At 46.7% G+C, this 17178-nt stretch overlaps 2 protein-coding genes across 2 annotated transcripts; both read left to right on the forward strand.

The window, feature by feature from the left end:
* The first annotated feature begins 26 nt into the window (after window positions 1-26).
* On the forward strand, window positions 27-15269 carry LOC123334826. The gene is made up of 4 exons (XM_045166472.1): window positions 27-187; window positions 493-864; window positions 3496-3864; window positions 14832-15269. Exons 1-4 carry the CDS (start codon window positions 133-135, stop codon window positions 15146-15148), a joined length of 1113 nt encoding a protein of 370 aa, XP_045022407.1. The 5' UTR covers window positions 27-132; the 3' UTR covers window positions 15149-15269.
* On the forward strand, window positions 5547-11698 carry LOC102400615. The gene is made up of 4 exons (XM_045166471.1): window positions 5547-5718; window positions 5979-6350; window positions 8455-8826; window positions 10921-11698. The coding sequence occupies exons 1-4, from the start codon at window positions 5685-5687 to the stop codon at window positions 11376-11378; spliced, it is 1236 nt and encodes a 411-aa protein (XP_045022406.1). The 5' UTR covers window positions 5547-5684; the 3' UTR covers window positions 11379-11698.
* Window positions 15270-17178: the final 1909 nt, after the last annotated feature.

Raw genomic sequence — 17178 nt, forward strand, 5'->3', positions numbered from 1 at the left:
AGAAGAATTGTCTCCACATTCTGCAGAAACTAGGCTTCCTGTGACAGGCGAGGAACAGAGCCCGTAGGGAAGAGCTACACGGTGGTGAAGGAAGAGCTTGAATTTGATGTGTTAGTGCCTTTTCTCTCGGAGATGCAAGGCTGTCACCTAAAGATGTTGACTCCTCTGCTACTTCTCCTGGGACTGGGTATGGCCTTATCCCGGGGGAAATTTGGGGTGAATATGCATGCTGAGGAGTAGAGGGTCAGAGGATGACATGACCCTCTCATGAGGATCATAATGAGATGATGAGATGACCCCAATCGAACAGCAGAAAGATGTTCTATTAGGGAATCCTAACACAGTAACTGCTGGAAGAGCAAAACCAGAGTGGAGGCAGTGCTCCAGGGCTGATTGGGAGCCAAGGTGATACTGGAGCAAATAGTAGGAGGCCCTCCTGCCTGGGGACAAGCTTGTCAGCTCTCACGGGTGTTTCTGTCTCTCTGGATCTAGGTTCTGTGTTTGGTGCTCTCCTCTCTCAAAAGCCAAGCAGGGCCATCTGTCAACGTGGGACCTCCGTGACGATTGAGTGTCATCAGGTTGATAGCCAGCTCGCCTCGATGTACTGGTACCGTCAGCTTCCAGGACAGAGCTTGGTGCTGATGGCTACTGCCAATCAGGGCTCCAAGGCTACTTATGAGAGTGGGTTTACTGACAACAAGTTTCCCATTAGCCGCCCGAAACTGGAGTTCTCAACTCTGACTGTGAGCAACGCAAGCTCCGAAGACAGTAGCTCTTATTTCTGCAGTGCTGGAGACACAGTGCTGGGCACAGATCAAGGGTCTCAGCAAGAACCCCTCTGCCTTCCACCCAGCTCTCAGCCAGGTGAGCCTGAGAACCCTGGGAGGCAGGCTGGAGGGGGGAAACCACAGAGGCAGCTGCCTGTGTGCTGGTAGGCAGGGTCGGTGTGAATGGTAGGCTGGGGATGAGGAGGGAACTGGGGGACCAGCTGGAGGACATCATCCACAGACAGGAAGGGTGACTACTGGAGGCTGAGGATAAAATTTCTCCCAGAGGAGTGTTTAGAAATAGTAAAGACAGTCAGATACAGTTTGCCTTCAAGTGGCAGGGTCAGAAATACCCTTTAAGTAATTTATCTCTGTGCTATATTTAGCCTTGGAAGGAAAGTTATGACCAATCTAGATAGCATATTCAAAAGCAGAGACATTACTTTGCCAACAAAGGTTCGTCTGGTGAAGGCTATGGTTTATCCTGTGGTCATGTATGGATGTGAGAGTTGGACTGTGAAGAAGGCGGAGTGCCGAAGAATTGATGCTTTTGAACTGTGGTGTTGGAGAAGACTCTTGAGAGTCCCTTGGACTGCAAGGAGATCCAACCAGTACATTCTGAAGGAGATCAGCCTTGGGATTACTTTGGAAAGCTGAAACTCCAGTACTTTGGCCACCTCATGCGAAGAGTTGACTCATTGGAAAAGACTCTGCTGCTGGGAGGGATTGGGGGCAGGAGGAGAAGCGGATGACAGAGGATGAGATGGCGGAATGGCATCGCTGACTCGATGGACATGAGTCTGAGTGAACTCCGGGAGTTGGTGATGGACAGGGAGGCCTGGCCATGGGGTCGCAAAGAGTCGGACACGACTGAGAATTGATCTGATCTGATCTGATATTTAGCCTGGTCTCTATTAATATAGTTCAGAATGCACTTAGTCATATTTATATCATAATGGTCCAATACACTGATGGCATTATGCTGATTGTTCTTGGTGAATGGGAATTATAAAGCCCTCTAGATGCCTTCGTATGATACATAGATGGCAGACCAATGTAAATCTGCAAAAATTCAGGGATCTGCCCCCTTGGTGAGCTTCTGAGTAGTCCAGAGGTGTGAGATATGCTGGAATGTCCTCCAAAGTGAGAGGGAAGCTGTTTGTCTGGACACGGAGAAAGAGGCACAACGCTTCGTGGGACCCTCTGGATTTTGGAGTTGACATATACTACTCTTGGGTTTGCTACACTGGCCCATTTACTATACAATCTGTCAGGCTGGGCCAGTGCAAGGCAGAGCTCGGTAGCAGAACGAGGCTATGATGGAAGCTTCTCAGCCACCAGGGTCATAAACCAAGCAGGCTCAGTTGTTCTTGAAGTGCCTGTGGCAGATATCAATGTTCTGTAGAGCTCCTGACAACCCCAGTGAGAATCATGAGGCAGATGCACAGAGCTCCGTGTTATGCTTTACTCCCCTCTATCTGCCAATAACTATTCTCCCTTTGAAGAACTGCTCTTGGCTCTTTACTAAAGGCTTATCAGGGCATTCAGAACTGGACATAATCAGACCTGCAAAACGGTAAAGTTGAAGACGCACAGAGTATTCTGTTATGAAGTGGAAAATGTATCATTTCAGTTCAGTCGCTCAGTTGTGCCCTACTCTTTGTGAACCCAGGCATCGCAGCACGCCAGGCCTCCCTGTCCAGCACCAACTCCCGGAGTTCACTCAGACTCATGTCCATCAAGTCGGTGATGCCATCCAGCAATCTCATCCTCTGTCATCCCCTTCTCCTCCTGCCCCCAATACCTCCCGGCATCAGAGTCTTTTCCAATGAGTCAACTCTTTGCATGAGGTGGCCAAAGTACTGGAGTTTCAGCTTTAGCATCATTCCTTCCAAAGAACATCCAGGGCTGATCTCCTTTAGAATGGACTTGTTGGATCTCCGTTTATTAAGAGGAATAAATTCAGGAATAGGAGTCAGTTTACCGGAGTAGGTATCAGGGAAAGAAAAATCAGGTCAGTTTGGAATAACTGAAATACTCAGCCAACGCTTGCAATCCTGAGTTATGTTACCCTAGTATTCTAAAATCTTACCTTTAGTTATCTGAGGTCAATACTGCATCCCATTCTTGCTTTATACCGAGGAGTAGAATATGAGCGGTGTTCAACAATGATGGATGGGGAGTGGCAGAGGGTGGTAATGAGACCAAAGTTGCAGGCTGGGAGCCTAGTGAATAAAGATCCAGCCCAAGTGAAGAGCCACACAGCTCCACTAGGGGGCAGAAGAATTGTCTCCATGTTCTGCAGAAACTAGGCTTCCTGTGACAGGCGAGGAACAGAGTCAATAGGGAAGAACTACACGGTGGTGAAGGAAGAACTTGAATTTGATGTGTTAGTGCCTTTTCTCTCGGAGAGGCAAGGCTGTCACCTAAAGATGTTGACTCTTCTGCTACTTCTCCTGGGATTGGGTATGGCCTTATCCAGGTAGAAATTTGGGGTGAATATGCATGCTGAGGAGTAGAGGGTCTGAGGCCCCCAGTCAGCGGATGGGAGAGATGTTCGATTAGGGAATCCTAACACAGTAACAGCTGGAAGAACAAATCCAGAGTGGAGGCAGTGCTCCAGGGCTGATTGGGAGCCAAGGTGAGACTGGAGCAAACAGTAGGAGACCCTCCTGCCTGGGGACAAGCTTGTCAGCTCTCACGGGTGTCTCTGTCTCTATGGATCTAGGTTCTGTATTCGGTGCTCTCCTCTCTCAAAAGCCAAGCAGGGCCATCCATCAACGCGGGACCTTCGTGACAATCGAGTGTCAGGTCGATAGCCAGGTCAATTTCATGTACTGGTACCGTCAGCTTCCAGGACAGAGCTTGGTGCTGATGGCTACTGCCAATCAGGGCTCCAAGGCTACTTACGAGAGTGGGTTTACTGAAGACAAGTTTCCCATTAGCCGCCCGAAACTGGAGTTCTCAACTCTGACTGTGAGCAACGCAAGCTCCGAAGACAGCAGCTCTTATTTCTGCAGTGCTGGAGACACAGTGCTGGGCACAGATCAAGGGTCTCAGCAAGAACCCCTCTGCCTTCCACCCAGCTCCCGGCCAGGTGAGCCTGAGAACCCTGGGAGGCAGGCTGGAGGGGGGAAACCACAGAGGCAGCTGCCTGTGTGCTGGTGGGCGGGGTCGGTGTGAATGGTCTGCTGGAGATGAGGAGGGAACTAGGGGATCAGCTGGAGGACTTCATCCACAGACAGGAAGGGTGACTACTGGAGGCCAAGGATAAAATTTCTCCCAGAGGAGTGTTTAGAAATAATAAAGACAATCAGATACAGTTTGCCTTAAAGTGGCAGAGTCAGAAATACCCTATAAGTATTTTATCTCTGAGCTATATTTAGCCTGTTCTCTATTAATATAGTTCAGAATGCACTTAGTCATATTTATATCATACTGGTCCATTAAACTGATGGCATTATGCTGATTGTTTTTGGCGAATGGGAATTATAAAGCCCTCTAGATGCCTTGGTATGATATATGGATGGCAGACCAATGTACATCTGCAAACATTCAGGAATCTGCCCCCTTGGTGAGCTTCTGAGCAGTGCAGAGGTGTGAGATATGCTGGAATGTCCTCCAAAGTGAGAGGCGAGCTGTTTCCAGACATGGAGAAAAAGGCACAATGCTTCGTGGGACCCTCTGGATTTTGGAGTTAACCTATACTACTCTTGGGTATGCTACACTGGTCCATTTACTATACAATCCGTCAGGCTGGGCCAGTGCAAGGCAGAATGCGGTAGCAGAACGAGGCTATATTGGAAGCTTCTCAGCCACCTGGGTCATAAACCAAGCAGGCTCAGTTGTTCTTGAAGTGCCTGTGGTGGATATCAATGCTCTGTAGAGCTCCTGACATTCCCCAGTGAGAATCATGAGGCAGATGCACAGAGTTCTGTGTCATGCTTTACTCCCCTGTATCTGCCAATAACTATTCTTCCTTTGAAAAATTGCTCTTGGCTCTTTACTAAAGGCTTATCGGGGCATTCAGAACTAGGAATCCACAGAACTGCAAAACTGTAAAGTTGAAGACACACGGAGTATTCTGTTATGAAGTGGAAAATATATCAGTTCAATTCAGTCACTCAGTCGTGTCCGACTCTTTGTGACCCCATGCATCGCAGCACGCCAGGCCTCCCTGTCCAGCACCAACTCCCAGAGTTCACTCAGTCTCATGTCCATCAAGTCGGTGATGCCATCCAGCAATCTCATCCTCTGTCATCCCCTTCTCCTCCTGCCCCCAAACCCTCCCAACATCAGACTCTTTTCCAATGAGTCAACTCTTTGCATGAGGTGGCCAAAATACTGGAGTTTCAGCTTTAGCATCATTCCTTCCAAAGAACACCCAGGGCTGATTTCCTTTAGAATGGCCTGGTTGGATCTCCGTTTATTAAGAGGAATGAATTCAGGAATAGGAGTCAGTTTACTGGAGTAGGTATCAGGGAAAGAATAATCAGTTCAGTTTGGAATAACCGAAATACTCAGCCAATGGTTGCAATCCTGAGTTATGTTACCCTAGTATTCTAAAATCTTACCTTGAGTTATCTGAGGTCAATACTGCGTCCCATTCTTGCTTTATACCGAGGAGTAGAACATGAGTAGTGTTCAACAATGATAGATGTGGAGTGGCAGAGGGTGATTATGAGACCACAGTTGCAGGCTGGGAGCCTAATGAATAAAGATCCAGCCCAAGTGAAGAGCCACACAGCTCCACTAGGGGGCAGAAGAATTGTCTCCATGTTCTGCAAATACTAGGCTTCCTGGGACAGGCGAGGAACAGAGTCAGTAGGGAAGAACTACACGGTGGTGAAGGAAGAAGAACTTGAATTTGATGTGTTAGTGCCTTTACTCTTGGAGAGGCAAGGCTGTCACCTAAAGATGCTGACTCTTCTGCTACTTCTCCTGGGACTGGGTACGGCCTTATCCCGGGGGAAATTTGGGGTGAATATGCATGCTGAGGAGTAGAGGGTCTGAGGCCCCCAGTCAGCGGATGGGAGAGATGTTCGTTTAGGGAATCCTAACACAGTAACAGCTGGAAGAGCAAAACCAGAGTGGTGGCAGTGCTGCAGGGCTGATTGGGAGCAAGGTGAGACTGGAGCAAATAGTAGGAGACCTTCCTGTCTGGGGACAAGCTTGTTAGCTCTCACGGGTGTTTCTATCTCTCTGGAATAGGTTCTGTGTTCGGTGCTCTCCTCTCTCAAAAGCCAAGCAGGGCCATCTGTCAACGCGGGACCTCCGTGATGATAGAGTGTCATCAGGTTGATAGCCAGCTCACCTGGATGTACTGGTACCGTCAGCTTCCAGGACAGAGCTTGGTGCTGATGGCTACCTCAAATCAGGGCTCCAAGGCTACTTACGAGAGGGGGTTTACTGAGGACAAGTTTCCCATTGACCGCCCGAAACTGGAGTTCTCAACTCTGACTGTGAGCAACGCGAGCTCCGAAGACAGCAGCTCTTATTTCTGCAGTGCTGGAGACACAGTGCTAGGCACAGATCAAAGGTCTCAGCAAGAACCTCTCTCCCTCCTACCCAGCTCCCGGCCAGGTGAGCCTGAGAACCCTGGGAGGCAGGCTGGAGGGGGGAAACCACAGAGGCAGCTGCCTGTGTGCTGGTGGGTGGGGGTCGGTGTGAATGGTCGGCTGGGGATGAGGAGGGAACTGGGTGACCAGCTGGAGGACTTCATCCACAGACAGGAAGGGTGACTACTGGAGACGAGGATAAAGTTTCTCCCAGGGGAGTGTTTAGAAATAGTAAAGACAATCAGATACAGTTTGCCTTAAAGTGGCAGAGTCAGAAATACCCTATAAGTATTTTATCTCTGAGCTATATTTAGCCTGTTCTCTATTAATATAGTTCAGAATGCACTTAGTCATATTTATATCATACTGGTCCATTAAACTGATGGCATTATGCTGATTGTTCTTGGCGAATGGGAATTATAAAGCCCTCTAGATGCCTTGGTATGATATATGGATGGCAGACCAATGTACATCTGCAAAAATTCAGGGATCTGCCCCCTTGGTGAGCTTCTGAGCAGTGCAGAGGTGTGAGATATGCTGGAATGTCCTCCAAAGTGAGAGGCGAGCTGTTTCCAGACATGGAGAAAGAGACACAACGTTTCATGGGACCCTCTGGATTTTGGAGTTAACATATACTACTCTTGGGTATGCTACACTGGTCCATTTACTATACAATCCGTCAGGCTGGGCCAGTGCAAGGCAGAGCTCGGTAGCAGAACGAGACTATGATGGAAGCTTCTCAGCCACCAGGGTCATAAACCAAGCAGGCTCAGTTGTTCTTGAAGTGCCTGTGGCAGATATCAATGCTCTGTAGAGCTCCTGACATTCCCCAGTGAGAATCATGAGGCAGATGCCCAGAGCTCTGCGTCATGCTTTACTCCCTTCTACTGCCAACATTTCTCCCTTTGAAAAACTGCTCTTGGCTCTTTACTAAAGGCTTATCATGGCATTCAGAATAAGACATCAGCAGACCTGCAAAACTGTAAAGTTGAAGACACACGGAGTATTCTGTTTTGAAGTGGAAAGTGTATCATTTCAGTTCTGTCGCTCAGTGTGTCCAACTCTTTGTGACCCCATGCATCGCAGCACGCCAGGCCTCCCTGTCCAGCACCAACTCCCGGAGTTCACTCAGACTCACGTCCATCGAGTCGGTCATGCCATCCAGCCATCTCATCCTCTGTCATCTGCTTCTCCTCCTGCCCCATATCCCTCCCAGCATCAGAGTCTTTTCCAATGAGTCAACTCTTTGCATGAGGTAGCCAAAGTATGGGAGTTTCAGCTTTAGCATCATTCCTTCCAAGAACACCCAGGGCTGATCTTTAGAATGGACTGGTTGGATCTCCATTTATTAAGAGGAATGAATTCAGGAATAGAAGTCAGTTTATCAGAATAGGTATCAGGGAAAGAAAAATCAGGTCAGTTTGGAATAACCGAAATACTCAGGCAACGCTTGCAATCCTGAGTTATGTTACCCTAGTATTCTATAATCTTACCTTTAGTTATCTGAGGTCAATACTGCATCCCATTCTTGCTTTATACTGAGGAGTAGAACATGAGTGGTGCTCAACAATGTTGGATGGGGAGTGGCAGAGTGTGTTGATGAGACCAAAGCTGGAGGCTGGGAGCCTAGTGAATAAAGATCCAGCCCAAGTGAAGAGCCACACAGCTCCACTAGGGGGCAGAAGAATGGTCTCCATATTCTGCAGAAACTAGGCTTCCTGGGACAGGCGAGGAACAGTCAGTAGGGAAGAACTACACGGTGGTGAAGGAAGAAGATCTTGAATTTGATGTGTTAGTGCCTTTTCTCTGCGGAGAGACAAGGCTGTCACCTAAAGATGTTGACTCTTCTGCTACTTCTCCTGGGACTAGGTACGGCCTTATCCCAGGAGAAATTTGGGGTGAATATGCATGCTGAGGAGTAGAGGGTCTGAGGCCCCCAGTCAGCGGATGGGAGAGATGTTCGTTTAGGGAATCCTAACACAGTAACAGCTGGAAGAGCAAAACCAGAGTGGAGGCAGTGCTCCAGGGCTGATTGGGAGCAAGGTGAGACTGGAGCAAACAGTAGGAGCCCTCCTGCCTGGGGACAAGCTTGTCAGCTCTCACGGGTGTTTCTGTCTCTCCGGATCTAGGTTCTGTGTTCGGTGCTCTCCTCTCTCAAAAGCCAAGCAGGGCCATCTGTCAACGCGGGACCTCCGTGATGATCGAGTGTCGTCAGGTTGATAGCCAGCTCCCCGAGATGTACTGGTACCGTCAGCTTCCAGGACAGAGCTTGGTGCTGATGGCTACTGCCAATCAGGGCTCCAAGGCTACTTACGAGAGTGGGTTTACTGAAAACAAGTTTCCTATCAGCCGCCCGAACCTGGCATTCTCAACTCTGACTGTGAGCAACGCCAGCTCCGAAGACAGCAGCTCTTATTTCTGCAGTGCTGCAGACACAGTGCTGGGCACAGATCAAGGGTCTCAGCAAGAACCCCTCTGCCTTCCATCCAGCTCCCGGCCAGGTGAGCCTAAGAACCCTGGGAGGCAGGCTGGAGGGGGGAAACCACAGAGGCAGCTGCCTGTGTGCTGGTGGGTGGGGTCGGTGTGAATGGTCGGCTGGGGATGAGGAGGGAACTAGGGGATCAGCTGGAGGACTTCATCCACAGACAGGAAGGGTGACTACTGGAGGCTGAGGATAAAATTTCTCCCAGGGGAGTGTTTAGAAATAGTAAAGACAATCAGATACAGTTTGCCTTAAAGTGGCAGAGTCAGAAATACCCTATAAGTATTTTATCTCTGAGCTATATTTAGCCTGTTCTCTATTAATATAGTTCAGAATGCACTTAGTCATATTTATATCTTACTGGTCCATTAAACTGATGGCATTATGCTGATTGTTCTTGGCGAATGGGAATTATAAAGCCCTCTAGATGCCTTGGTATGATATATGGATGGCAGACCAATGTACATCTGCAAAAATTCAGGGATCTGCCCCCTTGGTGAGCTTCTGAGTAGTCCAGAAGTGTGAGATATGCTGGAATGTCCTTCAAAATGAGAGTCGAGCTGTTTCCAGATATGGAGAAAGAGGCACAATGCTTCATGGGACCCTCTGGATTTTGGAGTTAACCTATACTACTCTTGGGTATGCTACTTTGGCCCATTTACTATACAATCTGTCAGGCTGGGCCAGTGCAAGGCAGAATGCGGTAGCAGAACGAGGCTATGATGGAAGCTTCTCAGCCACCAGGGTCATAAACCAAGGAGGCTCAGTTGTTCTTGAAGTGCCTGTGGCAGATATCAGTGCTCTGTAGAACTCCTGAATTCCCCAGTGAGAATCACGAGGCAGATGCACAGAGCTCCGTGTCATGCTTTACTCCCTTCTACCTGCTGATAACTATTCTCCCTTTGAAAAACTGCTCTTGGCTCTTTACTAAAGGCTTATCATGGCATTCAGAACTGGACATCAGCAGACCTGCAAAACTGTAAAGTTGTTGCGTGGAGCATTCTGTTATGAAGTGGAAAATGTATCATTTCAGTTCAGGTGCTCAGTGGTGTCCCACTCTTTGCGACCCCATGCATCGCAGCATGCCAGGCCTCTCTGTCCAGCACCAACTCCTGGAGTTCACTCAGACTCAAGTCCATCGAGTCTGTCATGCCATCCAGCCATCTCATCCTCTGTCATCCCCTTCTCCTCCTGCCCCCCAATCCCTCCCAGCATCAGAGTCTTTTCCAATGAGTCAACTCTTTACATGAGGTGGCTAAAGTACTGGAGTTTCAGCTTTAGCGTCATTCCTTCCAAAGAACACCCAGGGCTGATCTCCTTTAGAATGGCCTGGTTGGATCTCCGTTTATTAAAAGGAATGTATTCAGGAATAGGAGTCAGTTTACTGGAGTAGGTATCAGGGAAAGAAAAATCAGGTCAGTTTGGAATAACCGAAATACTCAACCAACGGTTGCAATCCTGAGTTATGTTACCCTAGTATTCTAAAATCTTACCTTGAGTTATCTGAGGTCAATACTGCATCCCATTCTTGCTTTATACCAAGGAGTAGAACATGAGTGGTGCTCAACAATGATGGATGGGGAGTGGCAGAGGGTGGTGATGAGACCAAAGCTGGAGGCTGGGAGCCTAGTGAATAAAGATCCAGCCCAAATGAAGAGCCACACAGCTCCACTAGGGGGCAGAAGAATTGTCTCCATGTTCTGCAGAAACTAGGCTTCCTGGGACAGGCGAGGAACAGAGTCAGTAGGGAAGAACTACACAGTGGTGAAGGAAGAACGTCTCCTTTTCTCTGCTGAGAGGCAAGGCTGTCACCTAAGGATGTTGACTCTTCTGCTACTTCTCCTGGGACTGGGTACGGCCTTATCCCGGGGGAAATTTGGGGTGAATATGCATGCTGAGGAGTAGAGGGTCTGAGGCCCCCAGTCAGCGGATGGGAGAGATGTTCGTTTAGGGAATCCTAACACAATAACAGCTGGAAGAACAAATCCAGAGTGGAGGCAGTGCTCCAGGGCTGATTGGGAGCAAAGTGAGACTGGAGCAAATAATAGGAGACCCTCCTGCCTGGGGACAAGCTTGTCAGCTCTCACGGGTGTTTCTGTCTCTCCGGATCTAGGTTCTGTGTTCGGTGCTCTCCTCTCTCAAAAGCCAAGCAGGGCCATCTCTCAACGCGGGACCTCCGTGATGATCGAGTGTCGTCAGGTTGATAGCCAGCTCACCTGGATGTACTGGTACCGTCAGCTTCCAGGACAGAGCTTGGTGCTGATGGCTACTGCCAATCAGGGCTCCAAGGCTACTTACGAGAGGGGGTTTACTGAGGCCAAGTTTCCCATTGACCGCCCAAAACTGGAGTTCTCAACTCTGACTGTGAGCAACGTGAGCTCCGAAGACAGCAGCTCTTATTTCTGCAGTGCTGCAGACACAGTGCTGGGCACAGATCAAGGGTCTCAGCAAGAACCTCTCTCCCTCCCACCCAGCTCCCGGCCAGGTGAGCCTGAGATCCCTGGGAGGCAGACTGGAGGGGGGAAACCACAGAGGCAGCTGCCTGTGTGCTGGTGGGTGGGGTCGGTGTGAATGGTCTGCTGAGGATGAGGAGGGAACTGGGGGATCAGCTGGAGGACTTCATCCACAGACAGGAAGGGTGACTACTGGAGGCTGAGGATAAAATTTCTCCCAGGGGAGTGTTTAGAAATAGTAAAGACAATCAGATACAGTTTGCCTTAAAGTGGCAGAGTCAGAAATACCCTATAAGTATTTTATCTCTGAGCTATATTTAGCCTGTTCTCTATTAATATAGTTCAGAATGCACTTAGTCATATTTATATCTTACTGGTCCATTATACTGATGGCATTATGCTGATTGTTCTTGGCAATGGGAATTATAAAGCCCTCTAGATGCCTTGGTATGATATATGGATGGCAGACCAATGTACATCTGCAAAAATTCAGGGATCTGCCCCCTTGGTGAGCTTCTGAGCAGTGCAGAGGTGTGAGATATGCTGGAATGTCCTCCAAAGTGAGAGGCGAGCTGTTTCCAGACATGGAGAAAGAGGCACAATGCTTCGTGGGACACTCTGGATTCTGGAGTTAACATATACTATTCTTGGGTATGCTACACTGGTCCATTTACTATACAATCTGTAAGGCTGGGCCAGTTCAAGGCAGAGCCCAGTAGCAGAACTAGGCTATGATGGAAGCTTCTCAGCCACCAGGGTCATAAACCAAGGAGGCTCAGTTGTTCTTGAAGTGCCTGTGGCAGATATCAGTGCTCTGTAGAGCTCCTGACATTCCCGAGTGAGAATCACGAGGCAGATGCACAGAGCTCTGTGTCATGCTTTACTCCCTTCTACCTGCCGATAACTATTCTCCCTCTGAAAAACTGCTCTTGGCTCTTTACTAAAGGCTTATCATGACATTCAGAACTGGACATCAGCAGACCTGCAGAACTGTAAAGTTGATGCGTGGAGTATTCTGTTATGAAGTGGAAAATGTATAATCAAGACCAAATTCTAGCACAGCTGGAAAGAGGCACAATTCAATTGCAAGAGCAAGTCCCAGTTTTATGATACATACTCTTATTACACCCACACCTTACCCTCACTCTATAGTTCTGTGGGAATTTCCCTGTTCCCTAGTTGAAAAGCCATGAGCCTGTTTCTGGGTAGGCTTGCACTTTATTCTGGAATCATCACTCCATTTTAACACAAGTGTGGTTCTGAACGGTGGTGGCGAAGGAAAATCTTCAGCAGGTCCAGAACTTCAGTCCCGAAGGATAGATCTAGCCTGTGTTCAGCTTTCTTTCAGTGTCATCTAGACTCTAGCCATTCATTCACATTTCCCCCCATTTTGCTTCTGTCTACTGTGTTAGGGGGTCATTCCTTTAGACTCTCTGTCCCATTTACTGATTCACACCTTAGCTCCAATAACCTGTTTCACCTTCCAATCGGCTTTTTAAACTTTATTTTCATGTCTAGGAAATCTACTTGGGTCTTTCACATACGTGAGCCGTCATTTTTTTTTAATTAACCACTTATTTTTGGCTGCACTGGGTCTTCATTGCTGCATGTGGGCTTTCTCTAGCTGCAGCGCGAGAGCTTCTCCTTGCGGTGGCTTCTCTTGTTATGAAGCCCAGGCTCTAAGGCACACAGGCTTCAGTAGTTGCAGCACGTGGGCTCAGTCATTCTGACCCGTGAGCCCTAGAGCACGTTGTGGAGCATGGGCTTAATTGCTCCACTGCACATGGGAGCTTCCCAGACCAAGGACTGAACCCATGTCCTCTGTCTTGGCAGCCAGATTCTTAACCACTGGACCACAAGGGAAATCTGATGAGTAGTCATTTTTAAAGAACCTTGCTCCACGTGTATTTTATTTCTCTAAGGATAGGTGGCACAGTGGTAAAGAATCCGCCTGCCAATGCAGGAGACACAAGAGAGGCAGGTTCAATGCCTGGGTCAGGAAGATCCTCAGGAGTAGGAAATGGCAACCTACTCCAGTATTCTTGCCTGGGAACCCTCATGGACAGAGGAGTCTGGCTGGCTACAGTCCATGGGGTCGCAAAGAGTTGGACATGACTGAGCACTGAAGAAAATTAAACTTCTACTTGAAAGTTTTATTTATTCTTGCCAACCTCAGTTTTCTGGTGGTTTCTGAGGCCTGTCACTCAGAGTGGCTTATTTCTTATGCATTATGTAATTTGATATTATAAATTTATCGTTGGGAATCCCCTAAATCTTGGAGTAAAGGTAGGCTTTCCAGGAAATATATATTTTTGGCTCTGTCAAGCAACTGGGATGCAACAGACTTGTTTTCTTTTGTAATTCTCAGTGTCCATCTTTACGGCCATACAGTGTCTATGCGAAACCCCAGTGGGCTGACTACTCGGTGGCCATGAATATTCAGAGGAAACTATTTATAATCCCTCCAGCCAAAGCCAAGAAGACCAAGAAAAGTCCCTGTCAGTTGCCTGAGAGGTTAGCTTTGTAGTTTCCCTGTCACTAAGTGTGTTCTGTTCGTGCATCCTGGCTTGAGGAAGGAGCAATTCCCATCACGCTCCTGGTGCTGTACAAGGTCCGGTGGGTCTCAGCCAGTTTGTACACATGCTGACTCTCCTGGTCACCAGGATCCACATGTGCACCTGTTTGATCGAATGGATCAAAAATGCTGGCTTCCCTTCCTGTTTCCTGCTCCCATTTCCCTAGGAAGTGGGCAAATTCACCTACAGATAAGCGTTGGACTGTGAGACCCCTCCTGTAGGATGGCAAAATTTTCTCCTAAGAAGCAGTAAAAACACTGTGGTTAGGAACTTGATCTCTGTCCTCAGGCAGACCTGAATTTAAAACTTGGCCCCCCTGCTTCCTCACCAGATGTAACCTTGAACAAGTTACACAATCTCATATTCATACATATAATATCCTCATATATAAAATGAGGATAACAGTGATGCAAAAATACAAGGAATGGGATTTTCATAAGAGTGAGATGAAGTCATCCATGTAAACCACACAGCACTGTGCCTGGTAGAGATAAAACACACATTTTAATTAATATCTAAATTTATTTCTCACTGTGACACATGACATTTTACCATTAACAATTCCATCCTCAAGATTAAGTATTGCCCTCTCTGGGAAATTTTTATTTATTATTGCAACTGTTTCTCTTTATTTTAACTATTTTTTAACAAAATTAATGCATATTCTAAAATAAACAGATTATTAAACTAAGGAAAATTAAAACTACTATTTAAATGAGATTAGATAATATGATATGTATTTTATAATTCATTCTCTTAACCCAACAATATTTCATAAATGCTGTGTCAAAAGATAGAGCTTACATTAACTTATAAGAATTTTTCAGTGTATCAATGACCCTCCTTTAAATACAACTTTTTACATTAAAATTAATACCAAGGTGAAGTATCCATATGCTAGATGATATGGTAATTTAATTTAAAAAGCAGTCATTGTAGGTGTCAATTTATTTCTATCTCTCTCTCTTTTTTTTTTTTTTTGCTGTGCCATGCAGCCTGTGGGATCTCAGTTCCCCAACCAGGAATTGAACCCTCAACCCTGCTTTGGAAGTGTGGAGTCTTAACCACTGGATCACCAGGGAAGTCCATGTATCAATTTATTTCTGTTGTAGACTGGGCAGGGAATGGCGAAAGCACTCCTTTCCCCACCTTCACAGGGCTGACGTCTTGTTATCCAGGTCTCACCTCAAATACCATCTCCCCAGAGAGAGCTTTCCTAACCTTCTATGCTCACATAGTACCTGTGGACCCAGCCACCAGTTACTCACATTTATTATCACTTTATCCTATTTCAATAACGCCTAATCATTAGTCAGTTCAGTTCAGCCACTCAGTCATGTCCGACTCTTTGTGGCCCCCTGGACTGCAGCCTGCCAGGCTTCAGTGTCCATCACCAAATCCCAGATCTTGTTCAAACTCATGTCCATCAAGTCGGTGATGCCATCCAACCATCTCATCTTCTGTCGTTCACTTCTCCTCCTGCCTTCAATCTTTCCCAGCATCAGGGTCTTTTCCGATGATCTAATCATTGGAATATAATCAATTAATCATTATAATTTGATATAAATAGTTGATCCTTGAACTAGGTACAGATTAGGGACACTAACCCTTTGCACAGTTGAAAATCCACATATAACCTTGTAGGCACTCCTTTGTATCTAAAGTTCCACATCCTGTATTTAACCAACCTCAAATCATGTAACACTACAATAGTTATTGAAAAAAAATTCCATGTATAAGTAGACCAGTGCAGTTCAAATTCCATCTTGTTCAAAGATCAACTATATATATTATATACACATCATATATATATATATATAAAGATACATATATATTTTTTAATGTACTGTCTGCCTCTCACAGTCATATCTCCTTCCATATGTGTGGACATGCACATGCATAAATACACATTGTTATTGTTTAGTTACTAAGTTGTGTCCAACTCTTTGCAACTCCATGGATTGTATTCAGATAGGCTCCTCTGTTCATGGGATTTCCCGGGCAAGAATATGGGAGTGGGTTGCCATTTTCCTTCTCCAGGGGATCTTCCCGACCCAGAGTTTGAACCTGCATCTCCTGCATTGGCAGGTGAATTCTTTTACTGCTGAGCCACCAGGAAAGTCTGTAAATACACCCAGATGCCATGAAAGAAAGGACCTTTTACTATTACCTTCCTTGCTGTTTCCATACAGGTTAGAAAAATTACAGGAACATTATAGGAACACAGTAAATATTTCCTTAGTGCTATGGACTGAACTGTGTTCCTCCAAAATTTATATGTTGTAATCCTAACCCCCAGTCCCTCAGAATGTAATAGGATCTTTAAATAAATAATTTAATTGAGGCCATTAGGGTGGCCCTTAAGCCAATCTGACCTTGTTCTTATCAGAAGAGATTAGGATATATAAGGAGAGCCACTAGGGAGGTACCCACAGAGGAAAGGCCATGTGAAGTCAGTGAAAAGATGACCGTCGGCAACACAAGGAGAGAGACCCCTGGAGAAACCAACCCTGTTGACAAAAATAATGAATGATCTGAAATAGGAATAGAAACAAGTTTTATTTAAGCCAAACAGAAGCCTAGAACCCGAAAGGCAGCCTCTAAGACAACTCGGAGGAGCTGCTCCAGAGAAGCAGGGTTTTCAGCCCAGTTTTATATCTTGGCAGAACAAAGAACATTAAGCAAGTCAGGAATACATTCCCTCCAGGTTTGAAAAAAGAGATCAGCAGGAACTCAGTGAGTCAGTATGGAGCTGGCCCCTGGGAAGGGAGTTGTGTCATCAAAGGAGCACCAGCCCTGGTGTCCCAGGAAGGGGGGCACTTTGTCTTTTAACACAGACATCTTTTACTTCCGGTCAGTAAAGCACTTTTAAAAAGTAAAGTACTTTTCTTTACTAAGTAAAGCAGATGTACAGTGTATGTTTGATAGGCCACAAATAGGCTGTTTTAGTTGGTATAAAATTCAAGTTAACTCATGTATAAGCAGAATGACTTCTCCATGACTCAATATATGAAAAGTTTCTTCTATCAACACCTTCTTTGATCACGTACTTCTCAGCTCCCAAAACTGTGAGAAGATGGATTTCTGCCATTATTTTGTTACCGCGGCCCTAGCAAACTCACACACTGAGTCAATAAATAGGATTCAGAAGAATGAAAAATCTGCCTAGCCATGTGGACTGCCGTGGAGAAGAGCGCTACAGAAAGTGAGTTTAGGCAATGTAAGGCCACTAGAAATGAACCAAGTCATTCTAACAGAGAGGACAGAGGCTCTTACCTATCTATCTGAGCAGATGGTGGCCCAAAACATGAGCCGGCCCCCTCTGCCCCCTACCTTCACCCC

This window comes from Bubalus bubalis, chromosome 8 (assembly GCF_019923935.1).
Source record: "Bubalus bubalis isolate 160015118507 breed Murrah chromosome 8, NDDB_SH_1, whole genome shotgun sequence".
NCBI classification, from domain to species: domain Eukaryota; kingdom Metazoa; phylum Chordata; class Mammalia; order Artiodactyla; family Bovidae; genus Bubalus; species Bubalus bubalis.

What these genes read in the sequence shown, in the direction of transcription:
- LOC123334826 (XM_045166472.1), top strand. Translation starts at nt 133, where the DNA reads ATGCAAGGCTGTCACCTAAAGATGTTGACTCCTCTGCTACTTCTCCTG. An exon ending in GCTACTTCTCCTGGGACTGG is followed by an intron (nt 188 to 492) that starts GTATGGCCTTAT and finishes CTCTGGATCTAG; the next exon opens with GTTCTGTGTTTGGTGCTCTC. An exon ending in TCCACCCAGCTCTCAGCCAG is followed by an intron (nt 865 to 3,495) that starts GTGAGCCTGAGA and finishes CTATGGATCTAG; the next exon opens with GTTCTGTATTCGGTGCTCTC.
- LOC102400615 (XM_045166471.1), top strand. Translation starts at nt 5,685, where the DNA reads ATGCTGACTCTTCTGCTACTTCTCCTGGGACTGG. An exon ending in GCTACTTCTCCTGGGACTGG is followed by an intron (nt 5,719 to 5,978) that starts GTACGGCCTTAT and finishes TCTCTGGAATAG; the next exon opens with GTTCTGTGTTCGGTGCTCTC. An exon ending in CCTACCCAGCTCCCGGCCAG is followed by an intron (nt 6,351 to 8,454) that starts GTGAGCCTGAGA and finishes CTCCGGATCTAG; the next exon opens with GTTCTGTGTTCGGTGCTCTC.